We start from the raw sequence: 20646 nt of genomic DNA, 5'->3' as shown, positions 1-20646 counted from the left end.
GGCAGTGTCACCCCCGGGGTGACAGGGCTGGGGTGCCCTGCAGGCTGCAGACCGGGAGCTGGGGGGACACAGCACTTTTCAGATGACAGACTGGAACACACTGCCCTTAGGAATTTTGTGGAGCACTAGGACCTCTCCACAGTAATTTTTTTAATTCAGTGCTGCCTCTCAAACTGTTGGACTTAAATACTAAGAAGCCAAGCTTGCCCTGAGTGGGAGTGGCCCACCGAAGCGGTGGGTTTTTTGCTGAAGTATACAGCCACTTTCAATAGACTGCTATTCCACTATTTTGATTACCTTTTCTAAAATATAATGGAGTTTAAAATTTTTTTCTGAATTTTCTAATTTCCCATTAAATTAACCCTCTGCACGACTAATTATCAGCTGAACCTTCTGGAGGAAGAGGTGTTGGCTAGTTTTTGCAGCATGATGTTGGCCTGCAATATTTGTTTTTTGAAAACTCCATTTTGCATGCAAGTTTCTTCTTTTGGGTGCTCTGAAGCTACAGACCAGCAGATCTCATATCCTCCAGGCCTTATCTTGTGGTTTATCTTTCTGATGCTGCTTCCTCTTCTTCACATGTCTAGCCCCGAGAGTTTGTGCACAAGACTCTGCACCAGTTGTGCGCTCCAAGTGTGGCAGGAGAAGAGGCTGGTTAATCAAAACCTCTGGCTAGATGGGCCACGCTGAAGAGGGCATTTACTTCATCTGCCTTTGGGAGGAGGAGACAAGCCGTGCATCTCGTGTAGTGTTCACACCACCTAACTTCAGAGACCATCTAGAGTCACATGGAGAAGTGTAGGCTCCCAGTTTAGGTGCTCTGAGTCACTCTTGGGAGGAGACTACAGCTTGCTATTAACTGTAGAGAAACCTGGGCTTCTGTTTTAGGGATGTATGTCGAATGCCAGTGTGAGTATCCCCTAGATGTTAAGTCACTGAGAACAGCGAGGAGATCCTGCGTAGCAAGGACAGAGCTGGTTTGTATGCACCCACCAGGTCCATCCAGTCACTGAGACTGCAGAGGAGGGGTAGACACGATCGTTTCCCTCCTTTCCAACTCTTTTTCACTGATGTTGAGGGGCGACTGCTTATTTGTACCCAACTGCTCCAGTCAAGGCTTGGGAAGAGGCTATCCCTTAGGAAAGCCAGCGACTGCTTCTGTGCGAAGAGCTTATGGATGTAATTGGGGTAGAGGTGACAATCCAAACGCAAACCTAGCTCTCTCCAAGTTCACCCCATCACAACACACCCTGCCCAGAGGGGTAAAAATCTCCTCCTTTGCATGCTTTTAGGCAAACATCTGCTAAGAAGGACATGGATGTATTTGAGTTCTGCTTTGGGATAGGAGAGATTCCTTGAGACTTCTCCTGGTATTGTTTTCAATAATCCTTCTAGGAACTCCCACCTCTTAGGGGAAATTAAATTTTTTGGGTTGTTGGCTTTGCTTGTTATCCTGTTGTCAAGGGGAAACAGAACATGTGGTAGCACTTGAGTAATACTGGATGCTGGCATAGGTGTCTGTCTTCTACTGCCCACAGGAAAATGTGGTGATAAGAACCTCTCTGTTTCAGGGTGAGACATTTGCAGTTCTTCAGCAAAAGTTCTCCTGTCTTTGAACTGTTTGAGGCAGTGTTGAGAAGGAAAGGCCTTTTCAGTAGCAAAGGTTGGGTCTGGATGAGCTTCATGCCATGGTCAAGGAGAGTTTGTGGTTCCTTAAAAGCCATAAAAATACTATTTGGAAGATATTCATTAAACTTAGTGGTTCTGGTTTTGTCCTGCTGCTTTGCATAAAGCCAGATATTTTTTCAAGATGGAAATGATGTTTCACACGATTAGGTGATATTTCAGGGAATTCTAAGTAGAACCGTTGTCCTTCCCTCAAGGGAAGTGGAACGGAAAGGAAAAGCTTTTAGGGAAGGTGAGCAGTTGATTTATGTAAACGATTGTTCACATACTCCAGATAGCTGATCTGTACTTGTTTCATTAGAAGAGGCTTCATTTACACATGTCACAGCTCATGGGTATAAATGAGACAAACCCATTTCACATTATAATCTTCCCACATTCTGAAGCCCTCTGGGGCCCTTGGAGGTAACGGGTGCCAGATAAATGGGTGATTTGCTGCTGCATTCATCTCACATAATTGAGAGCAGTGACACAGGGCATCAATTTCAGATGTGCATCTGCCATGGACTGTAGAGAGGCTGAGGTGTATTATTTTGTTAAAAATCTGTTTATGAGAACTCAGTTAAGTCTTGGGGTCAAAGAGTGAATATAAGCCTCTTCCTTTCTTTTTTTTTTTTTCTTGTTATTTCTATTTTTTTCCCCAAGCATCTGTGTGGTTTGGACTTACCTTGCTGTAAACAATCCTTGGGGAACCTGTTTTTTTACATGGCTTTTCAGCAGAGTCATGTAGTCATTTTCTCAAAGGAGTGTGCATAACTGGCATTTTGGGTTTGGAGGTTTTTTGTTGTTGTTTTTTTATTGCCATTTTAGCAAATCCTTCCCCTGATATATAGCTTCTCTAATTTATCTTTACAAAAGGCTTAAGTACTTATGAATGAAAACCAGCCTATAAGTAATCAGTAATTCCTTTGTGTGTCTCTCTTTGTGTCTCACTTCTACTGCAATATTAACTCAGTTCTTCATCACCAAACCTGCTTTTTTCCACTGCTTGTGTCAGATAATTGAATCCGTTCAGCACAACCCCAGGCTACAGGGTTTGAAAGCAGCTGAGGATGTTGGTCACTCAGGCCCCAGTTTTCCAAGGCAGCACCTTGCCCAGAGCACACCGCGCATCAGTGGTCCCCGACTCGGGGTGGGGAAAAACTCACTCTTCAGCCAGAAAGTCTGCCCCGTCCTGCAGCTGGAGGTTTTGGATGCTCGGGCAGAAGGGCGCTGAGCCGCTGTTGGGTGAGCATTGTTGGGGACCTTTGTGGAGAGCAGCCCGGGTGGCTGGTGGGGCCACTGCCTCCTGCCTTTAGGTGCCAGCTTGGTGGTTTGGGCACGTCCCCGGGCAGCGGGAGCCCGGTGCTCAGGTCCTCCTCAGCCGTGGGGCTCGGTCCGCGGCTCGCACAGGCTCCCCAGCCAACGTGCACTGATGGGTGGCAGCTCTCTGTCCCCACCACAGCCATGGTCCCCCTCAGGCAACATCCTCGTGACCCGTCTCGGCTGCTGCTGAGTTCTGGGATCTTCGTTTAGTCAAAGGCGGTGGGTTAAAATGAGTAACAGGGCTGGGAGGGAGGAGGGAATAGTTCCTTCAAGTCAGAGCATCAGGGATTCCTCCTTCCCCATCTCCACCCACAGCAGGAGGGGGAGATGTCTCAAGGGGACTGAGACTTCAGTCCCTGCCTGCTGCCACTATCCTAAAATCACCAGGGAGGTCAGCAGGGTACCGCCGACCCATCACAGCTCATACTGCGTGCCCACGTGTGCTGGTCTCCTCCTCACTTCTCCTCTGTAATGCGGGAAAGCTGTATGGAGAGGGGCTCCTCCTCAGCACAGCTGGCCCAGCTTTCCCTGGGTTTTAACTTTTAAAATTTGGGTGACTTTCACTGCCTTTTTTTTTTTTTTTCTTTTGCTTAAAATGAAGCTGGAATGGTAGTTGTTAATGGAGCACACAGGAGCTGCTTTACAATAACAACCGTATGTTCCACTTTTCCTTTTATATGTGAACTTTGCTGTATGTGTTTTCTTGTGGTTTCTAAGTCAAAGGAGACATTGTTTTCTAGCTGAGGCTTCCCATAGGGCACTGACTTCTAACTGTATGTGACTTCCAACATTCAACTAATTCCTTTGTGTATTAGTGAAACCAGAACCTTTGATGGAAACTCAAAACCAAATCACAGCTTGATACCATGATTCACACTCTCACAAGTAGGGCTAGGTTGGAGATGTGCTCCTGCTGGAACCCAAACCAGCCTGCCCAGAAGATTTACCGTTGAGGGCACATTGGAGGAGTTGAGTTTGTCCTTTTCTGCCCATCTTTTCAACTACCCCTGTTTGGGGAAGTCGGAGGTCCAGGACAAAGCCCTGCATGTTTGTACTTCCGTGGCTGTGCTGGGCTCGGGCTGTGCAACATCTTTGTACCATTGTTGTGGTCTTCACTTCCCTGTTCTTGTGAGCAGGAGCCTCACACAGGCTCTCGGCAGCTTTTGGCTCTTGCAGGGATTTCTGCCCTCAACTGCGGAACAGCGTATGACAAACTGCATGTTTCATGCCCGATTTACCTGCAGGACTGCTGGGCTCGTTTGCACAACTGCGATGACCGTAGGTGCCTCTTGAGCTTTGAGCCGTTCGGTCGCAGATATATTTAGTGTCGTTACATGTGCTATTGCAGGGATAGATGTGCAATTCTGAAAATGCAGATTTTGGGTAAATCTGGGAAACTCTCTTCAAAACTAATATCTCATCAAATGTAGGGTAGGTCAGTCAGTACCCCTCCCACCGCACTGCTAGCGTACTGGTAGCGTGGCTGTACCTTTAGGTCTGTCTCTCTGAAAGCTCAGTGGAGCCACCAAGGAAATGAAATTGCTAGATAAATCAAAAGCAGTGTAGGAAAACACAAATGAGCTTGAAATTTACTCTTGTTTAGATGCAAGGCTGGACTGAAAAACAGAGATTATCAAATATGATCTGTAATAAACCAAGATTAGAGGAAGAGCTGACCTGTATGCTTTCTCTGACTAATGCAAGAAGAGAACTGCTGGATAACAGTGAGGATAATTAGCTACTGGGAGAATTAAATCAGAGATAAGTTGCATCCTTTGTTACTTAAAGTCTTTAAACTGGGTCTGCATCCCCCTGTGTGAAAGGGACGCTGTCACCCAGATGTGATGGCTGAGCAAGTGCAGCTCACCCCTAAGAGGACAGGCAGGATGGCTCCATGGTCCAGTTGGGATGCAGCTGGGGTGCAGGGGTGCAGGGCAGATGATCAGTGAACCAGATACCTCGAGGGAGCAGCGGGATTTTCCCATGGGCCAATCTGTTTTGAGCTAGAGATGAATGAGAAATTGTCCATGAAACTTTTGAGCCTAATTCAAAATACATTGCTTTTGATAGAAAGTAATTTTGGCAGAGGTGAGGGGAAGGAGGGTTTGAGTGTGATGCCTGTGGGATACAGGCAGACTGGGTTATTCCTTGGATTAGGAATATGACTGGATTAGGCAGATGCAAGATCTAGGCTACTCTTTCATGTATGATCTCCCTGTACATGGGGGAGTCAGTGCGCAGTAAACCAGAGTTCAAATTTATGTCTGTTAGCCATGAATGTGGATGCTTCCAGCAGAGCAGTAATGCCTGCGTAACTCATCCTGTTCAGGGTGCGCTCAAGTGTCCGCAGGAATAGTTCACCCAGGGTGGACAGTGTCCTGTAAACTCACATCTGAGCTCTCTGTTCACGGGCTTCACCATCCAGCTAAGCCTCTAGTTCCTCCGTTCCTCTCTCAAGACCAATGTCTATTGAACTGGAAGAGCCCTGCACCAAGTGAAGACTTGCACCTGGGTCTGCCATGTCCGGGGGGAGCATCGTGCTCGCTGGGCGAATGGCTCTTTGGGGGGAAAGGGACTGGACTCCTCCTGCCTGCTGCTGCTTGGTGAAAATTTTCTAGGGTTTCTATTTCATTCTGAAGCAGCTGTTGAAACCCTGATGTTTCCAGCAGACCTGGGTTATTCTCTCTCTGAGCTTGCCTCATGTTGTGGGTTTCAGCATGAGAAAGAAATTGGGGAGGAGAGAGGCTCCTGGGACTTGCTTTTATTTCTTCTTTTTTGTTTTCCTTTCTTTTTTTTTCTTTTTTCCAAAAATGCTTTTTGGCCAAGTTCCTTTCCAAAATTTGGCTGACGTTCAGTCAAATAGCCAGTGCCTGAGCGAAGGCCATGGTTCCTGGACCCCAAACCCACCTCGCAGGAGGCCCGGCACTAAGCCCTGGCAGAGGGCTTCACTCTGGGGATTTAGTTCAGTGCAATCGAATCGGTCATCTCAGGCCGAACCACGTAACTCCAAGATGCTGTTGCTGCTACCGCTGTCCCATCTTTTCCCTTCTCAGCATGGTTGCTCTCAAGCTTCGTGCCACATCTCGGTCGCACAGCATGGTGTTCCCGGGACTGCACCTGAAGCATCGCCGCCTCACCTGTCTGCCGGGCAGGGTGAACTGGCTGCGGCAGAGGGAGCTGCGAGGTTAGGTGAGGTTAGGTGATAAGACAGCATCTTTGCTTCCCACCCTCCATTCTGCTCCAGCTGGGCTGAGGCTGGTTCCCACAGTGCCTCTGACAGCCGGCAAGGGAACAACTTTGCTAACCAGTGGCAGAGCCCTGTGCCAAGAAACCCCCCCCCCCCCAGTGTGATTCTACCAAAATCAGCAGATTTGCGCCCTCTCATTTACTTGTGGCAGAGGGAGTTTTGTCATGCTGGGGGAAGTTTAAACCTTTTATCACGAATGTGCATGGAAGCTCTTTAATTACACAGCTGGTTTTCTTAGTAGGAAAAACATATTTTCACCCAGCTATGAAAATCTGATCTCCAAATCCCCACATCTGTACATGTGCGGTAGTCAGATGCACACTGCCTCTTCTTTTAAACTTTCAGCTGAGATAGTCAAAGCATCTTGAAAAGAGGAGCAGCTCTTTATAGGGGTAGGGAAACTGAGGCACAGAGAGGGAACAACTTGCTTACATTGCTTACAATGTAATGTCAGGGTCAGAAACAAAATCCCCCAACAGCTGCCGTCTCTGTCCCAGACCTTTATTTTAACCCCATATGAAAGCAGAAATCCCAGTTAGACGCTGGGAGTCTGGTTGTCATTTACTGTAAGGACCAGCAGAGCAAATGTGATTCAGTACTTGGAATTTTGACAAAATTGTCACCAAAATAAGAAACACTTAAAATTGAGTATAATAAAAACTCTTTATTAGCAGAATCAGATGTTCAAAGGCTTATCTTCGGAGGGCTTTTTAGACTGCTTCAGTAAGGAGCAAGAAGAACCAAGGCAGAGATTTCCTTCTGGTTTGCGTTCTTTTGCTGTGTCCCAAGTACATTAAATTGAACAAAAACATGTGACAAGATTCAACTTTGTTGCTCAATGTCAGCTCTAAGCGAAGCAGGCAGGCAAGCCGCTACATGATACGGTGTCTGGATGAGGTCTTTGTCTTAATTGCTGACAGCTATTGATATGCCACTCTCCCTGAGACAATGCGGTGAAATTTTCCATCTTGGTAGGAGTATTGTTGAGTAAAGACCCTCCCCAAAAAAACCCTTGAAACTGCTGCAGTCGCAGGGTATTAATAATGAGAATTAGCGATCAAATCCAAGATGCAAAGTTGCTTCCACCAGGAAGGGAGCTGAATAGGCGCGACAGAAACGTTGTGCCAAGCTGGGGCTATTCCGACAAACACATCTTCCTCTTGTCCGCTGTGGAGTGTCTGAAAACGCTTGCTGGCACGGAGAACAGCCTTGGGGCTGATGAGGAGTCGGAACAGGGGAGTTGTTTGTGGTGTCAAAAGCTTTGAGAGACAGCTTTAACTGGGCAGCCTCTCGCTGTTTGTAGAGGAAGGTGGGCGTTGGGCGAGCTGGGGCTCCATCCCAGGGCAGCCGGTGCCGCAACCGCGTGCTGGTCCTGGCGAGCCTCTCAGTGCTTTCTTATCTTCTTGTGTACAGCAGGAAAAGGGAAGCAGTAGGAGGAAGCGATTTCTCACGCGGCTTTGTATTTGCTTCTAATTAAATGTTGCCAGTTGAGCTCTGTTTTCCCACTTTTCATTACCGGCCCGGGAAGGTCCAGCGGAATCACCCCGGCGCTGTTCTCAAAGCTGACCACACACATGCACACCCTGTTCGGGGGGAAGCTGGAGTGACTTCCATGGGGAGATAGCGAGTAATATGCAGCAGTTAATGGACTAAGCCTCATGTTACAGTGAGCTGAAACAACCAAGAGAGCTGATTACTTTCAAGCAAATAAAATCACCAAGACTAGTGAATTCATTCCCCAATTTTATACTTTCCTTCTGGCAGTAGCTTGCGTTGTCTAGACAGGAAGATATGTGCAATCAGCTTTAAAGATGCAGCTTTATACCTCCCAGGGGAGAAAGACCTAAATTCCTGACAAGCAAAGCTCTGTTGGGGTGAATGGGAAACAAATTATTCCCTTCTACTCTCTAAGGCAATCGGCGTCTGTATCACACAGGGCAACATTCTCTCTGGTGCTCTTCAAAGGTGCCCGTGAGATTTGCAGATGCTCCTGCTTTTGTCTCGCAAAGCCCATCGCTGTTTGCATGCAGACTTTCAGATGTGCAACATGCAAACTAGAAATCCCCAAGAAAATTTGGCTCTGAAACCCATCAATGAAAAAGGCAAAGGCAGGAGCATGCAATACAAGTGGAAACCGAGGTGCTGCGGCTGGTGAGCGATGTTACTTTGTGTTTGTGCCACTTGCAGACCGAGGTTGGCCCCCTCCTTCCGCAGGACAGAGCACAGGGGGATGGGGACCTCGGGGTCTCACTGCACTTTGGCTGCTCGTCCCCTGCGGGACCCAGAAAATCACTGCAGCTCTCTGCCCTGGCTTCCCCATTTAGGAATAAAAAAGTTATTGCACTTATCTCCCGGGAATCCTCCTTCCTCTTGCCAGTAATATAAATCTCTATAAAATATACTAATATATAAATGCCAGTAAATGTGTCCAGGATTCAAAGATCTAAATTCCAAAGGTTTGGCTAAATTCCCTCTGTATATGCATATGTTGTATCTATAGGTGACCATCTGCAGAATCTTTAAGGAATTCGCCTTTCCTTCTGACTCTGCTGTCAGTTTATCACTCAGTTACCAGACAGCATAGCTAAGCAGTGTTGCAGGCTTCATTTGTGCAAAGAGATTTGCTATTCATGGAGCACAGAAAAGGGGAACCTGTGTTTTTAAATCCCCACAGCCAGAGGCAATGTCAACTGCGCAAACGCAGGGTTTGGTTCGTCTTAACACTGGGGTAGGGACTGATCTAGATTTGAATTTCAAACCTCTGCTCTAAGTGCTTGTGTATTTAGAGCTGGGGGCTCAGTTTGTAAGAAGACCTGAGTTTTGAAATACCGCGGGAAAAAAAAATTTGCTGTTTCATATGGCTAATGTGCGTTCTGGATGGCTGGGGTTGCCGGTACCCTCACAGGAATTGTGTTCAGGCAGGTAACAGGACTGCTGATACCCAGCAGCTAAAGGCTCATCTGCATGCAGAATTACACACGTGCCTTCCTAAACATGGCACTTAAATACCCCCCTCTCCTAAATTTGACTGGTATTGATCCATGGGTGGGGTGCAGAATGAATGAATTTTATTTATGCAGAGGCGAGCTGATGATTTTAATCATGCCACACATTTCCATTTTGTTTAGAAACTCAATCATAGCAGCAAACCAAACAAGAAAAGTCTCCTTGTTTTCTGAATGATGTTATTTGTTTATCTGCCAAAGTGCTTTGCATTTCCTCAGGTCACAGACCAGCCCATGTCTGGCTATGTTAATATTATAAGAGTTATGCAAAAGCAAAGTTTAAGAAAAATCTTTCAACTGAAAGAAATAGGATCTTAAAATCCCAAAATAGAGTATGGAAAGGTACACATCATGTCTGGCTTCTCTTTCCCCGTGTGGCAAATGTGACTCAAAGGAGTTGGGTTTTTTCCAGCTCGATCTGTATACAGTTTGGGGGAGTTTTATTGTGAATGGGTCACCTTATAATACACAAAAATATTTCCTCCCAGAGTTCTGTATTCATAAATCTTTCTCAATTCTCACTCTCTTGAAACTGAAATCTGGATGATTTAGTTTTCTTCATGGAAAGAAGAGTAAGGGAACACCTTGGTGTGGGGCTGGTCCTCTGTTCTGGTCTCTGGAGGGCTTTGTGCCCTCCCCTGGGGCGACTGCTGGGCGAGCTGCCCTCTCCCTTCGCGTGTGATGAGCAGAAGGGTAGGACTGCAAAACGGAGACTTTTGAGTGGCTTAGTTGTTGCTAAGGGAGGAAAAAATGAATTTCAAAGTTATTATTTAAAAAATGTTTTAAGTCTTCATCTCTCTGTAGGGTTCTTTAAGGGTCACTTTTGCTCCTTCTTTGCTCCGCCAAAGAAAAGGTCAGCATTATGCTTAAATCTTAAAGCAGCTCCTAGCATAGTGGAGTGATACATGCTAGTAGACTAACAGTCTCTTGTAGTTCAGTTTTGAGGAGAGATACATCTGAAACAAACCCTTGATGTGTTCTTTCATTCTAAGTCACAACGAATTTTTCTGTATAAAAATACAGCACAAAATATTAACTCATTTCTGTCCCTGCAATGTAGGGTTAGTGTCACTGTTCCCCGGTTACAGATAAACAGAGAGGTTATATGACTTGACTGAAGCTATGTAGTAAATTGGTGGCAGAGCTGGGTGTGAAACTCTGATTTTAGAGTGGCTGGAGCAGTTCTGTGGGCTGTCTCCATCTTCATTTTTTGTTCCTAAGCCATCCTGATGCATTCTTAGCAAGTGAAAAGTAGATGGAAATGCTCATGGTAAGTGATCTTATATTTTCCCTTAAATGTAAACAATTAACTCGAGATAAAGACACAGCCTTTGAAACCTGGATGCTTGACTCTTACAGATTTTTTTTTCTCTTTGTATTTGCATTTTATAAGGCTATTTTGATTTTACAGTGATGTCATCCCAAAGCATTGCCATAATGTCATAAATTACCAAATAATTATGTTACTTTCTTCCATTGATCAAACAATTGATTTAAAATCTGGTCCCGTTGGAGGACCGGAAGGTCTTTTACTATGTGTTTTATACCCCCTCATCCAGCAGATGATACAAACATTGCCATATGAACAGACAATCAATTCCTCTCCTCTTTAAGTCTGTATATGCTTATACAGACACACACCCACAGATGTACATATTATTAGAAGACCATGAATAATTTTAACTTGGGAACTCATTCTATATATGAGCAGAAACACCACTTAAAATTACTTTTAAAGGTGGCCAGTATTACAAACTGTGTGCATAGCCAGTTCTGTTACAGCTGCTACTGGCTGTGCTCACTGGGGGCAAATCATCTTTTGTGATTTATTATCTGTTTTCCTCCGTTCCAGTCTCCCACCTGTAACTCTGGGATTTTGTTCTGCCCAGACAGAGGGTAGAGCAACAGCTGCTTTGCTGTCACTGTCATAACCGTTCCAGTCCAAAGGATCTTCTTTTCATCTTAGCTGGATCCACAAAGAATAACTATGTCAGGCATGACAATAAACGTGCTCAGTACTTAAAAACTGCTCTTTTCGTCTCCCTCTCCCTTTGTAAAGACAAGATGTTTTTTGGTCATACAATGGCTTTTCATTGAAGGCCAGGAAATCTTGGATTTTGAAAGTATGATACCGAGGATGAATTTCAGTACAGCTCCCAGAGGACCTGCGTTTAATGGGCCTCTGTGGGTAAACAGGGGGTGATTCCTACATTCATGCCTGTTCCCAGTAGATCTATAATTTTGACCTCTGTCGCCTTTAATCTTGTATGCACTCTGTACCTTTCTAAATCTCCCCATGGCTGCCATTGTATGTATCACATTCTTGGCAATGCTGTTTCTCCAGTACCAGCCCTTGTGCTTGGAGTCCAGCTCCACTCCTCTTCCACCTCGCTCCCAGAGCCAACTGGCGTGTTTGCACAAAGCCTCGTACCCGATTTTCCCTCCTCACAGTCTCCCGAAGCGCTTGTGCGAGTGAGTTATCGTAGGTGTCTGAGCTGCGGCTGGGCTGGATTCTCTAATTCTTTCTTGCACAACGCGTACTTAAGGCCCGTTGACTTCAATGGAGCTATTCATGTAAGTGGAGGCTGCAAATTCGGGCCCTTGGGTTGTAAGGTCTCTGGGGCATAGACCCTGTCTTTGTATGCCTTGCAAATATGTGCTAGATGAGTAATGATAGCTCAGAAGAGTGAGTGTCGCTTTACATTTGCCATACTGAAGGAAGGTTGCCAGGATTGCATTGATGCTGCATGTGGTCCCCTTCCAGGGGGGAATTAATCCTTCTATGCAAAGATACCTCCCGCTGACTGGTGAAAAGAAAAAAGAAAAAAGAAAAAGGTTTGGCCATGAATACCATTAGCTTAATCTTCCTTTTCTCTGATCTTCCAGCACTATTTGCTTTGTATGGCTTCATCAAGGTTTTGTATGTGGACAGAATAATTGAAAACAAATTTAGCATGTCTCAGACCATAAAGTTCCCTTTCAGCTAGATCACTGGCTATGCGGTAGATAAATGTCTGGTTTTCATTTTTGGTTATGTGAGAAATTTAGAATGGTTTGATTTGTAATTTTGAATGTTAATAAAGAATAAATTTCCTCGTCTCCTGGTCTATGGAGGCATTCTGGCTTTCTTGCTTCTCTTGCAACAAATACTGTTTATAAAAATGTTATTTAGTACAGAAGAGTCTGGTTATGTCCTTGAACTCCTTGAACCCTAGAGGCCCCAGTCTCTAAGCTCAAATAAGGCCTCCTTGTGCCAGGTACTGTACAGTCACAGACCAAAAATGCCACCTCTACCTGTACAGATAGTATTTTAATGCAATGCAAGAGGAATGGCTGAAGGTGAAGCAACAACTGGGGGAAGGATAAGTTTCAAAGAGCAGTGAATCAACGCCAGTCCACAGAATTGATTTCAGAAGAACAAGAACATATTTCCTTTTAAGACTATTTAAGAATTCTGCAGACATGGAGATTTGTGGGGTGGAGATGTGGATATTTAAGGGGAACATCCTCCCTGTAGGAAGAGGCTGATGGGCAGAAAACACAATGTTGGGAGCGTTTAAGCTGATGCTGGTGTTTGGGGCTGGATTTGGGAAGTTTGGGCATAGATGTTAATAACTGAGTAGAAAATGAGAGGTGAGAGGGCAAAGAGAAGAGCAGAGCTTTGAAGATGAAGTCAGGCAGCTTATCTCTGGTGTGAGGAACACCAGGGAAGCTGGAGACATGTGAAGCTTGGGGTGGCTTGAGCAAAGCGAGGGGTTGGAAGGACAATCCTTAGAGCTGGGTTTGGAATGGATGTGAGCTGGGCAAGACTGCACATGCCAAGGCCACAGAAAGGGCTGTGGCAGGGATCATTAATTTCTGAAATGTTTATACATAGTTTAACATTTCAGTTCTCAAAATTGCAGACACATTTGCCAGATACTTCCTCTTGAGGGGGAAAAACCCCTTATTCTTTCACTGCAGTCAAAGTAGGAATCACGAGCTGAGCTGAGGCAAAGTCATTTTACTGAACGTTAGGCTGGACTGAAACTAGGGTTTGCAGGTTGGACGTCACATAGGGGCTGGTTCAAAGCCCCCTGTGTCCATGAGCATCTTCCATTAGCTTTTATAAGGTCTGGAGAAGGTGCATAAGGGAATACCACGTATATCTGCAGTAATGCAAGTGGGAGACTTTCTTCTGTCCTTGCTGTGTTCCCTGCTGATGGGAAGCAGAAGTCACTGCCCAAGGCTGCGGGTGCAGGGAGTCTACGCAGCTTTGCAGCTTTATCCACCCCACCGAGAAAAATCTTTTGAACCTCATTTAGGAATCAGTCTCTGCAAATTAAAGAAGTGTACTCAAAATTTTACCTTTTGGGGGGATTTATCAATCTGTTTTGGAGACAACCAACAAATTTCTGGTGGAGAGCTTGTTTGGATTTTTTTCTTCTTGACACATCCTTTTTTTTCTGCTTGATATATTTAGTATTATAACCATTAATTGCATAACCATTAGCTCCCTTCCCTATGTATCATGGACTGTGGCAAATACTCTTAAGAGGAGAGTAGGGAAGAGTCTGTACAATGCATATCTTTATGTTTATGTATATCTCCATATCTGTATGTATGTCTGTAGATTTTTTTTTGTTTCCTCACAAGAAGGCATTGCTAGTCCTGTGTGTGATAATAGATTTTTAATGTCTTGACAGCTTCACGGTTACATGGAGAACAAACCCTTGGGTCTTCAGATCTTCATTGGGACAGCAGACGAACGGATACTTAAACCTCATGCTTTCTATCAAGTCCATCGCATTACGGGAAAAACTGTCACCACCACCAGCTATGAAAAAATCATTGGCAACACCAAAGTTTTAGAGATCCCATTGGAACCCAAAAACAACATGAAAGCAACGTAAGCATATTTCTTTTTATTAGCAAAGTTGAGGAGGACCAAATTGTCATGTGAAGTTCCCTTCTCTTTGGAGAGGAGTCACTAATGAATAATGATGCTTGCTCTGGAGGGACTCCCCTTTCCAAAGCATCGGGATGATAGATGAGTGTAAGACCCTTTTTACAAAAGCGTGAACAGCAGTTACAAGCACCTAGGTTAAAGCTGCTTAAAGAGTTACTGTTTGTCAGCTGACCACGCAGGCATTTTTGCTTTTACTGTGTTTATTGCTGCTGTGACTATATTGTAATCATCTGTCATCTTCCAAGTCAGAATGGTTTTGTAGAGCACTAAGGAAAACAAGACTTGCATCTCAAGTCCTTATGCTGGAGGGACACAATGAGAAGCAAGGAGCAGTAGGCAGTGGAGGAAAGGTGTATGATTCATTTTTCAACATTTAATGGAATAGGAAACATCTCTTCTGAACTCAGCCAAGTGCTCTGGCCATGCAATTGCAGTCTTTTGTTGTAATAGGTTGACAGAAGAGCAAGTACAGCACATCTTTTCTGTATTACTCCTTCCAGTTTTATGGAGGCAGAGGGATGAAGTGGGCACCAGTCTGAAACTTCAGGCTTGAATGTGCGCCAGGCAGCATGAGAGTGATTGCTCTGCAGAGGGAAGAGCTGTATCTCCATCCTTCAGAGGATACTGACAAAATTGGCAGAGCAGCTATGTTTTTAAGCCCCCCTACTTCATCGCAAAATCCACATTCTTTCTTTACATATCTTTTTTTTTTTTTTTCCCCAGAAAATATACCTCATTCCTCCCTTCCCTTCAAGCTTCTCCTTCCCTCTGCACCCAAGGAAATAAATAAAAGTCCATCTCAAACTTAAGCAGCCAAGTGCTGAATGGAACACGATTGTCTGTTCCTAACGAGTAGCCCTGGAGTAATAAACCCCTGCACACATGCAGTGGCAAGGAGCAGTGTGGGTGTAGGAAACAGCTTGGGGTTTTTGCCTCCCCAAAATTGATTTTAATTCATATCTAAAGAAGAAAAATGGTGTGTCTTTAAAACTGATACCAAAATGGGTTGGCAGTGCCCTTTTAATAACAGTACTCACTGCACTCGCTAAGGACTGTTGCTGAGCTGAAGATCTTAGATTCTGTAAATATTAATTGGCACGTTCTCTGGCCAGGGCTGTACTGTAGGCAGGCGTGTTTGCTAGTTTACACTGGGCTCTTAAGAAGTTAACCTCCACCAATATTAAGTTGCAATGCTGGCTTAAGCAATCCTCATCCTTTCATTGCTGCTCAGCCCCATCCTGCTCCCTACATCCTCCCTTTGTGCAGGGACACCGTGAATGGGAGCAGAGAACCATTATCTGCTCCGCCAGGCTATTGCCTTGGCTGGGAACGACATCCTGGGGCCTAGGAGGATGACATGGTGACCTGGCCCAGGGCTGGAGAGCCCAGTTCTAGCAGAAGCACCTAGCGTGTCCAAAAGGAGGAGAGAGCAGTTTGGTTCCTACTTTGGACGTGAATTCAATGCTTGCATTACAAACTGTGGGGGAAACGTGCCTGGATGGTGCCTGCAATTAGCTGGTTCAACTGCTGTGATTCCCCGTGGAGCTGAACTAATTTGCCCACGTGCAGGCAATAGCTGCTGTGCGGTCTCTGGGCACTGAGCTGTTTGGAGAGCTGGCGGGGGAGGCTGTAGTGCTCTCTGGCTCGTGGAGGGCCCCGGCACAGGCTGGGCTTTTTGCCTGCCCCAGTGTGACTTCTTGTTCTGGTTCGCTCTCCCTGCCCCGGTGTGCCGGGGCGGGCGCTGCTGTGTGCGCTCTTGTGCTTAGGGGAATAGGACTTGGGGTTATAATGTTTGGAGAGGGGCTTCTGCTGTCGCCAGAGTAAAAGCCACCCCTGGCCCTCGGCTGGGACGTGCCTGGGACAGGCTGAGCCATAGGGCCCAGCCTCTTCGGGGAGGGGTCCAGCAGCATCCTTCGCTCGCTGCGCCTGTGGGATTTCTTCCCCTGTAACTGCTGAAATGGCAATATCATAGAATCATAGAATGGTTTGGGTTGGAGAGGACCTTAAAGGTCATCTAGTTCCAACACCCCCTGCCATGGGAAGCATATCTAGATCCTAAGCAGAATAAAAATTTGGAGCTGCTCTTAACCGAGAGATCGGAGCAAAACAGTTTAATCCTCTTGACTGTCACCTATTTCCAAGCTGTTTGAGAGCAGAAATGTTAAGCTAAATGGCATGTGTGTTTGGCAGCATTGACTGTGCGGGGATTTTGAAGCTGAGGAATGCAGACATTGAGCTGCGCAAGGGAGAGACGGACATCGGCAGGAAGAACACCCGCGTCCGGCTCGTCTTCCGTGTGCACATCCCCGAGTCCAACGGCAGGATCATTTCTCTGCAAGCAGCGTCAAACCCCATCGAATGCTGTAAGTATCCCCTGAGATTTGCTCCTTCTCCCTCTCTTGCAACAACGATCGTCTTGTTCCCCTGCTCCAGGCTGGCTCTGGGGGGACACAAAGCCAACGTGCTCAGATAGGGAAACGCGAGGTGCTCCGCGCTTCCTGCACTGGCTGGGTCCGTGCCGCGGTTGGAGTGACCTGTGGCTCTTACCTGTACGCACTGCCTTTCCTGAAACAAGTTTTGGTGGCAGGTGGCTCTCCACGGTGCTTAGAGCTTGTGAGGACAGCGAGGGATTTTGGGACTTTTGCAAAGTTTATTTATTAATGTGTTGCTGCTGGATCCTTCTGGCTAGCGGGTCTTTCCTGGGAGCAGGGACCCAGCGTGGGTGTGCAAATAGGGACGTATATACATTCTCCCTGTTTGTGCACGAGTGTGCAAGCTGCCTGCCTGCCTTCCTGGGTTTTATTCTGAGTGGAGGCACAACCAGAACTTGTTATCCACAAGCTGGCAGGTGGTTGGAGGTTTCAAATTCAAACCTGGGCCAGCTCCTAGTGTGGTGGCCAGTCCTACCTGCCAAAGGAGTGACCGCAGTCCTCGGATCTGAGCTGTGGCAGGAACGACAACTGAAATGGAGGAACAGGTTTGATTTTGAGGCTCGGGCACATCCTGGTTAGTGTTGTTTCTAGATACTGATGCTAAGGGGTGTGCAGCTCAGGAGGCTGCAGCTGAAGCAGGGAAACCCCAGGCTGTTCTGGTATTCCCCTGAGGGACAGAAGAAAGCTTGCAGTTCTGATTTCCGAGGGGCAAATCCTACAAGCATGTAAGCTGAGAAACCTGCACCTCCCACTCATTTTAACGTACTGGATCCTGAGAAAGAGAGGCCTCTGATGAGGTGCCCCCCGTGTCGCAGTCATTTCTGGAAGGGCTCCACCTACTTTGCTGGTTCATGTGCATCCTGTGATGCTTTTTGTTGGTAAATGGTGCCTTTTCAGCGGTTTGGGGATTTCAGAAATACATAATGAACAGTTTTCCTCTCCCTTTGCTGAATGACTCACCCCTTTAGCAGAACCTGTCTTGCCATAAGTCATGTGAAGAAAGTCATAGAAGAGTTCCTCATGTGTGAGTTTTATTTATTGAGATGCAGGCTGTACTTCAATAGCAACTCCTTAGAATATGAGAGGAGCCAATTGTGGATGGGAAAACAAGAGAAATTGTGTGACTAGTGAATTTTTGATGGCAGCTTTGAAAAAAGAAAAGTAGAAATGAATAAACAAGGCAAGGCTAAAGTGAGAATGATGGATATGTATGCATTCTTGGCAATGTTTATGAGAAGATACCACCTATCAGAGCATTTTAGCAGCTGAGTGAAGTCTCCAGCACGATGATGGAGAAGGGAGAATAGTGGGAGTAGCCACCACCTTTCTCTGTAGGAAATGGTTATGAACCTTTGTGGGACCAGATGCCTGAAACAATAGTGGCCTCCACCCCAAACGTGTCCCTGCTGAAACAAAGGCCCATTTGCTAAAGGAAACATTCAGCAAACTGCAGCTTCTCTAGATAGGAAGGGAAGTGTGGCAAAGCATCACCTGGCTTCTCCCTCAGTTTCTTTTCTGAGTGTAAAGAACCTATTCCTGCCTGCAATGGGGAGTTGCTCCAGTGCGGAAACTCCAGGTGTAACTCCTACATCCACTGTATGGAAAAATAACTCAAGCCCAGAGTAAAGGGCGGATGATCCCTGGGTCACGCAGCGAGCCCTGCAGATAACACCCCACTTCTGTGAATTCTCCTACAGGAACAGTAAATACCTCTTTCAGAAAGAGTTAGCCAGGCATTTCTAAGACCCTTTCACAATTGCACAATGTATTTGTGCCCATCACCAAAGAGCATTCAAGCAGAAATCTGGTCATGGTTTACAGAATAAGATCACATTTTTCTGAATTGTATGTGCACACCTAATTTGCCTGGGCAATGACTGCTATTTGCAAGGCTTGTTTAAGATGTCTAGGCATTTATTCTGAGATGTTTGCTTCAATGAGTCTTAGGGGCATAAAAAAGCCAAGAGTGGAGATACCAGTATAAGTGGCTTATTTTTATATCTTTCATAATTAAAATATGAAAATGTTGGCTGCATAGCAGACAGCAAAGCTCCTTCAAGAAAAAAATGTATTTGTTTCCCAAGAAAAAAAAAAGTTTTATTTTTGGAATACAGGATATACTGGCAATTTGGAGAGATATGTTAAGTACTGTGCTTTTCTGAACTTGTGGAAGCAGAGTATGAAGTAATCTGGAGCAATAAGCCTCTTCCATTTAGAATGTTACGTTGCATATTTAGCAACATTTTTGTATTTCAGTAGCACTTCCTGATCTCAGCCCAGTTCTGGGAAGATGGTTAAAAACATTAGTTAGTTCAGCCAGCGTTAGTAATGCAGAGTAAATCACACTAGAGATGATAATCTCAGTTTCTCCCAGACAATGTGCACATGTTGCAGAGCTCAGTCTCAGGTAAGCTCCGGTGCCCTGCTGAGAAGGGGCACGTTGGGGCTCCGTGACATCTCCTTGTGTCCCACCTCTCACCTTCATGTGCTGCTGGGATTCTCTCCTTTTTTTCTTTTCTTTGTTTGTTTTTCTTTCTTTTTTTTTTTTTTTTTTCCGTGGCCACCTGGGAACCCTTATCCTCAGGGACTCTCCTGTAAGATCTCTCCTGTCTGGTAGCTGTTAATAATATCCCACCGGGAAAGTCTTAGTAAGTAGCAGCTTTGAGATAACTGGCCATTTCCCTACCAGTGGGGTTCCCTCGAGAGCACTGTTGCTACCAACAGAATATCTGAGTGCTCTCCTCAGCAGAAGCTGATCCCGGCTAAAAACTCCCACCGGTGTCAGCAGATCATTAGCTGCAATGAAGCAAGAACTGTGAAGTATCTGCTTTTCATGGGGCAATTTGATTCCACCTCGTCTGTGTCACATTCAGCACTTGACAGGTTTTAGGAGGGGATTTCACAGGTTCAAAGCATCATCCGGAGCAAGTTCCTCCCCAGGCAGCTGTGTGGGAGGACCAAGGAGGTGATATGTTGTTAAATGATCAGTTATGCCTCAAAATGGACTTCATATCCAGACAAGCCTGCACATTCAGCAGCTTGCAGCTTTTTTCTCCTGTTGCCTGTTGATTCATTCTGAAGCCACTGAGTAGGCAAAGGCATTTGAAAGCCCTCTGATAATTGTTGCAACAGGCCATCACTTACTTAGGGATAAAAAGCCACTGTCTTGTAGATGTGGTGCTGGAAGGGTGAGAAAAATCCCTTCTCCTGGGTGTTGCTCCACGCCAAGTCGGTGAGATGGCTGCAAGCCCCACAGGCTCTACGTGAGATGTCCCTAGGATCTGCAGCTGACGGGTCCGGGCAGCAGCGTGCTCCTTGACCCTGCTCCCTGCCTGCACACCTCGGTGCCGTTAGCCGGACTGTGGGTGCGCATGCCAAAACATACCCCCCTGCTTGTGCAGGTGTGTTTTAGGCATAGGCATAAGCCCGCTCATGTAGGTGAGGTCTTGCTGGGCCTGGCAGGGCTGGCACAGAGCTGCTGGCACAGGAGGTGGTGGAATCACAGGCGTGAAGGGCTACTGAATTAACTTGTCCCTTCAAACACAGCCCAAATAACAGCAAACACATGGAGGGCTTTGGTATTTGGCAGACCTGATCATTATTTTCAAACCATTCAGGCAATTTCTGTAGCATTAGTTGTATTCATTTGCTTTGATTTACCTTTCGCTATGAGCTGAAACTCATTTCTCGGTCAGTGAGTGATGTCTGGAGTTGTATTTCTACTCCTGGACTGAAGCATCCCTGGAGCAGAGAAGGAGCAGCGATGAAGGGAGTTCAGAGTAGCACCTGCCAGGCAGCTTGTTTTACTCCACGCTGTCAGCAACCAAAGACTGCTTTGTGCAAGTGTCTGCAAGATGTGAGCGTAAGTGTTCAGAGTACCATTCGTGCTGTGTCACAGTTTTTATTCTAATGGATCCTGGTTAAACCATCCCAAAATGTCTCACAGTTCTTGTTTCATATAATCCATGTTTGCTGATACCAAGCTGTGCTCATGAATCCCTTAAAATGCAAACGATTGCACTT

General features: G+C 45.9%; 1 protein-coding gene across 1 annotated transcript in view; it reads left to right on the top strand.

Annotated features, from left to right (window-relative positions):
• NFATC2 (nuclear factor of activated T-cells, cytoplasmic, calcineurin-dependent 2) overlaps window positions 1–20646 on the top strand; it is a 50443-nt gene that overhangs the window by 4496 nt on the left and 25301 nt on the right. The window contains exons 3-4 of the mRNA XM_009893492.1: window positions 13929–14131; window positions 16382–16554. Coding sequence (XP_009891794.1) covers window positions 13929–14131; window positions 16382–16554 — 376 coding nt within the window. The remainder of the gene's footprint in view (window positions 1–13928; window positions 14132–16381; window positions 16555–20646) is intronic.

Source organism: Charadrius vociferus, unplaced genomic scaffold (genome assembly GCF_000708025.1).
Source record: "Charadrius vociferus isolate BGI_N301 unplaced genomic scaffold, ASM70802v2 scaffold259, whole genome shotgun sequence".
NCBI classification, from domain to species: Eukaryota; Metazoa; Chordata; class Aves; order Charadriiformes; family Charadriidae; genus Charadrius; species Charadrius vociferus.
This window is presented reverse-complemented; position numbering and strand designations above follow the sequence as displayed.